The 6,414-nt window shown below is 31.2% G+C and overlaps 1 protein-coding gene across 1 annotated transcript in view; it reads left to right on the top strand.

Moving 5' to 3' along the window:
• The window catches only part of LOC110101120 (haloacid dehalogenase-like hydrolase domain-containing protein 3), an 11,750-nt gene extending 10,828 nt beyond the window's left edge, over positions 1 to 922 (top strand). Inside the window, exon 6 of the mRNA XM_020828902.2 lies at positions 418 to 922. Coding sequence (XP_020684561.2) covers positions 418 to 447 — 30 coding nt within the window. The 3' untranslated portion in view covers positions 448 to 922. The remainder of the gene's footprint in view (positions 1 to 417) is intronic.
• Positions 923 to 6,414: the final 5,492 nt, after the last annotated feature.

The raw sequence follows: 6,414 nt of genomic DNA on the forward strand, positions 1-6,414 counted from the left end.
ATATATATATATTAAAAATATTCATTTTCTGTTATATTTTGAGTCAACTTGAATTCTCAAGCAAGCCAGTTAAAACTTGAAATTATTAGAAACTGATTTCAAGTTCGAGACGGAGCTAAAAATCAATTTGATTCAAGTTATAGTAAACAACTCACTTTGATCTGTTGGTTAGAAGCTTAGGCTATCAACTAAGTGGTTTTGAGTTCGAGTCTTGTGTATGCGATGTGTGTACGAGTCTACATTTTTGGAGCAATTTTTTGAATTTATGATTATCTCACCAGTCATGGTACATATTCACAATTAAAGCAGTTCTCTTTTGTCCAATCAAGGACAGCATAATTGGGAGTAGCCCTAAAAAATCATTTTCTTTGGAAGTTCAACTTACGAAACTGATGATGAAACATGTAATTTTTGCAGGTGGCTGAAAGAATAGGAGTCAGGCTCTGAGGAGTTAACTCAGTGGTCCATTAAGGCTTTGTTTGGGACGGCTTTATTACTGCTTTGTAAATTTATTTTTTTGTACAAAAATTAAAATTTTTATACCAGAAAGTTGCTTTATGAAGCAGAAAGAAAGTCGTCCCAAACGAAACCTAACTTGTACAATGTCTCAACTTTTTCCCTGCGAAATCTACTGTAGAGTTTATGCATAATAAGTAATCAAAGCTTTGGACATGGCGTCCTCTTTTTGCATCCAATCGGATGTTGGAAAGCCAGTTTGAGATGCGTCTGTAAGATCCAAAAGCACCTAACTTTCTGCATGTTTTCAGTATTTATTTTCATTTGTTTTTGAATAAGATTGCTAAAACATTAGAGATTTTATCTTCCTTTCAATAAACTGCTCCAGTGTAGTTGAGTTGGAAGGTTGGTATCATGCTGTATTGAATAGATTGAAAAGCTAAATGCCCTCTGCACATTTCTAGAATGATCTTTGAATAATTCTCATGCATGTGGTGATGCCCTTATGTTTTTCTCTTATTTGAATTTTACTTTGCTTTATTAATAGCTAGCTGTGCCTCTCATTGAAGATTATTTAATGGTTGATGAAAATTTGCTTGTGCGCAATCTTGGGAGAAGTTTAGGTTTCATTTGAGATAGTTTTCTTATTGTTTCCTAAAGCAGCTTTTCAGTACAAAATTTTTTAGTTCAAAAATTTTTTGTACAGAAAGACGTTTTAGTAAGCAATAAGAAAGTTATCACAAACGAATCCTTAGTGATTAATCCTCGCATGACATGCTGGCAAGGTTTAAGTTATCTTCTTGTGTTATTCTTACCAAAAACCCTAATCTATCTCAAGTCTTCCCTCTCTTCCTTTAAAGGCCCACACCTATACTACCCTTCCTTACCTCTCAACCAAATCCAAATCATGACAAACTTGAGACATTCCCCTCATGCTCCTCCACAAATGAAGCCCATCTTTACACCTTTCAACCTCTTCTATAAGCCCTTCATCATCTAACTGAATTATCACCAAATTCCTTTTCAAGCTTGCATCATATCAATGCCAATAATAACAAAAAATAAAAGTTCCTGTTAGCCATATAGATCCTCCCAACCACAAACCCATCAAATTTAAATTTTATTTGGGACAATTTTCTTATTATTTTTTGAAGTAGCTTTCTAGTTAAAATTTTTAAGTTAAAAAAATATTTATATTAGGAAGTTATTTTATAAAATAATAAGAAAGTTATCTCAAATGAAGTCTAAGTATTAGAGCAAAAGAGGCTCCACAAGACTTGCAGGTGTTGCAATTCCTCAACATCAAACTTTATAGTGCTAAAGCACTTCTAAGGTTGGTAAGGATTTAATTATTTATACTTATTCTTATTGGTTAATGATTTTTTTTTGTTTTTCTTTTTGTTATTGATAAATGATAGTTTGTAAAGCAGCCAACATTTTTCTTGAAGTCATTTTATCTTGTTTGTGGATTTATGACTCCTACAACAACAACAATAACAACATCAAGCCTTTGTCCCACTATGTGGGGTCGGCTACATGAATCTTTTTTGGCGATTGTGTTTGGTTAAAAGTCAAATTCTCATTTAGAAAGATCATTTCTAATTTTCTAACCAAGTCTTTTTAGGTCTACCTCTACATTTCTTAATATAAGTCAAATCTAATACCTCAACTTTCCTAACTGGGTCATCGGAAGGCCTCCGTTTAATGTGACCAAACCATCTATAGTCTTTGTCCCACTATCTTGTTTGTGTCTTGCTTACTTTTTTGTAAAGTTGTATTTAGTACACAATTTTTTTGATAATAGGAAAAAAATAGTGATCTAAAGTTGTTTTAAACGAAACCTTAAGATGACTTAAATTTGAAAGCTTTACAAGCTATGACAAATCAAGGGGGGGCTCCTGATTTTCCTTAAGCTTATTTAAATACAGAAAATTAAGAATAAAGCTTTTAATATTGTTTTTATAAATTAAAGGTTTTTTTTTTCGAACTAACATTTTGAACTTCTAATTAATTTTTTTTGAATTTATATCAAGGCTCTTTATTCAAGCTAGCTAGAAGAAGATCTCTTATCCCTTGATTCCATCTTGAACCAATGATTATGATCTTATAATTTTGCCTTCATAATTTGCTTGATATTCTACAACAGCTCTTAGGAATCTATTTGGACTCTACTCTATATAGGGCTGAATTTCAAATTAATCTTTAATAATTCCTGGATCAAGCTTTGCTAAGACTTCCTTCATGACTTATACGCCTTCATTATGTTGGTTATTCTTCTATTTAATTAATAACATGAACTCATTAGTATCACATGTAAGCACTTCTATAATGATTAATTCAACTTCTAAGATAGTAAATGGTGAAGGTACCTACAACTACTAAGACATATCTCATGCCAAGGTGTCAACTTCTTCATTTGAATGTTAGTTTACTCCTAGTAGCTATCTTAGTTTAAGGCTTCGTTTGGGACAACTTTTTTGTTATTTTTTAAAATAACTTTCTAGTATAAAAAATTTTCAAATTAGAAAATTTTATATTAGAAAGTCATTTTAGAAAACAGTAAGAAAGATGAACCAAATGAAGCATAAGTGTGAATGGATGAAGAAAATTTTAATTTAGTGGTAAGTAAGGTAGACATATTGGATTTGGCTTATTTTATGAAAGGTAGAGATATACCTAAAAAGATTTGGTTAGAAAATATTAGAATGACTTTTTCTTTATTAAATTTAAATGAGAATTTAACACTTAAAATGACATAAAGGAGAAGAAAAGGTTTGTGCAGTTGATCCCACATAGTGGGATAAAGGCTTGTTGTTGTTGTTAAGTAACTTTCATAATATTAGAGAAAAATCTCAAATCCCTATCTAATATTATACTAGATGGTAGGCCATACAATCTCATTATGTCTCAAAAGAAAATACTTGCCTCATATGTTGCATTATTGATCTCTAAGCAATGAGAGAAATAGGTCATTTTGGAGGATCTATTTATTACCATAAAAATGTTATCATGCCCTTTTCCAATCATCAGTAATCCTAAAATAAAATTCATTAACAAATCCTTTCAAGGTTTATAAGATAGGTAATGTAGTGTATTTTCCTATTCTTTGATTAGTGGCTTAGACTTGTTCATAAAACACTAACTTTTGGATATTCTTTTTTAGTGAGAGCTAATAAATCTAGTCTTTATCATTTCTATGGTTTTATCCTTATGAAAGTGGTTGGCTATGCATTAGAATGTAGCTCAACAATGACAAGTTTCCCAAGGGATGACTCCTTTAACTTATTGCCTCCATCATATCTCAACACTCTTAGACAGCCTCCTTTCAATGATCATTATCTATAACATCATTTTTATCCAAGGTCTTACTTTCGCTTCCCTCTGTCCATTTATGGGAGGAGAAGAAAAAGATATAATGTGACAAATTTTAATTACTAATTTGAAAATTCTCTTTTTTGATTGAACATGACATAAAAAAGAATATATCATCTTAAAAAAAATTATATAATATATTCAAACTTAAATAGAGTTTAAGATATTTTAATATTTTCTTATAATTTTTCCCAACCTAATATGTGTAAGATATGGTTTATATTATTCTAAAGTACATGTTCTATACTAACTTGAAAAAAAAAAAAAATAAACGAGAGAATTCTATAGAAGCATTACAGTGCAACGTTTTTGGGCGTACCAGAGTTAAGAAGTGATAGAAAGTGACGTCTCAACGCCGCAGTTCTATGTTCTACAATAATTTTGGAATGACATGCAACACAACAACTCTTGGTCACTTGTCACTAAAATGAATTTTAATATATATTAAATAGTCATATGCTCCACTCTCTCCCTCAATTGCTGGCTTTTCATGGAAGGAAAGGGAAAAGAGGAGAGGGGAAGGAGGAGAGAGGAAACATAGTTTTTGGCTGTTGATTCATTTTGCAATTTTTACAAAATATCTTCAGATCATTATAGGTGACTGCTATCATATTTTTGTATTCAAAGATTTTGATTTTCACCGTTTGATTTTTCCAAAATCAAATTTATTATATTTTTTCCTGATTTAGTGAACTTCCACTTCAAAACTTTTGATATGTTGTAGTGTTGATGATTCTAGTCATTTTGATTGGTTGGTTTTGTATTTTCATTAATTAAAATAATACATTGCATTCTTTACGATTTGAATAGGAATAGTAAATTTGGCATTTTAATACAATTATATTGTTCATACGAACATTGTAAAAGAATGTGGACATGTAAATGAGTAATAGTTGGTTGTTATTACTTTTTTTAATATTATGACTTTAGTGTGTATGGAAATAAGTTAAGGTTGTTTATTATCGAAGTTGGATGAAGACTAATTTATACCTATATAGGATTGTGGACAATAAGCTTTTCTTTAAATATTATGATTTGTGGTAACATCCTTTACAGATTCACGTGATGCATTGATTTAGAGTTAGAAAGAGTTAAATATTGTGCCGGCAGGTATGAGAGATGAGTCCATTTACTGAAAAGCAACTATTACTGATTTATAATTATTGATTTACTATCATTGAAAAACCACCACATGAATCAAGACTCCTTGTTTAGTATGATTTCTTAGTTATGTTTTTTATTTTTTATTTTTTTTATTTCTTAGTTATGCTTTATTGTTTTGTTTAAGTGCTACTAGGGTTTTTGGGTTGGGTTTGGGTCCAACCCAAAAATGACCTACCACTAACTATCTCGACTTGGACCTGACATAATTAGGGAAATAAGCCACATAATTAAACCCAATTTGAATTTAGGTCGACCTAACCCGATGTATTGACTTAGACGAGGGTGCCCATGAGTGTGATGAGTGGGTGTGCGGCGGGGCTAGCAGCCGAGTCGAGAGTATATACATTAGGGCGAGTGGGCACGAGCAAGCATGAGTGAGGCTGAGCATGTGCGGGTGACCGCGAGCGTGATAAGCGGACAGGTGGGTGAGGGATTTGATTTCAGGTTTTTGGGTTGATACAAATTTGTAATCGAGTCAGGATTTGAAATCTGACCCCAACCAGTTTTTCACATGGGTTGACCCGATCCAAAAATTTTTGGTCAGGTTCAAATCGAGTTTTTGGGTTGTGTGAAATATTGACACCCATAACTGCTAGTAATATATTGTTATTATTTTATTGTTTTGTTACAACTGATCCACTATTACTGTTGACTTATTGTTATTAAGCATATACTTTTCATTATTGATCATGTGATATAAGATATTGATTTGATATTGACATAGAATAATAGAATATCATGTGTAACCCCTATATAATTTTTTGATGGTACTACATTGTCATGGATTTTTTATAGTCTAAAGATACTTCAGTTTTATTGATTTATATAATTTCTTTATAAATTGGATGGCACTACTATAATGCTTGATTTGAGAATGATGGTTAACAGCTTTATCAATTTGACATTCGTACTGTATTATTTTATAGGCTTTAAAAGCTTTACTACTATAGGATGTGTTTTATTATTTTTTTTATAGATTCATGATCATATTGATTGTTACTATTATAAACTGAGTGATTACATGCATACTACTTCTATTCCATACTTTGAATTTAGTGGCAGGATTTTAGTGACATGATGTGCTTTTTAAGCTCATTATATTTGGTTGAATGATTTCAGGCCAGTGAAGAGGATCAGATGTACAAGATTAATCATATACAAGAATTTTTAAATTTTACTATTACTTTATATTGTAGTCTTTAATTATTCTTTTGTCATCATGAGTGGGCAGTTGAGTATCCTTCCATGTAGTGATCCAAATGCCATGAAATTTAAAACATAGTTTCCCCACACTCAGATGATAAGTGAGGAAGTATTTGAAAGCTTTGAAAAGCATTTTTCAAAAAGCTATTTAGGTTTGAATGTAAAAGCTAATGTTAGACATTTATCTCAATCCAATGAATCTTAAGTGCTGTGCAAGGG

Source organism: Dendrobium catenatum, unplaced genomic scaffold (assembly GCF_001605985.2).
Source record: "Dendrobium catenatum unplaced genomic scaffold, ASM160598v2 fragScaff_scaffold_133, whole genome shotgun sequence".
Lineage (NCBI taxonomy): Eukaryota > Viridiplantae > Streptophyta > Magnoliopsida > Asparagales > Orchidaceae > Dendrobium > Dendrobium catenatum.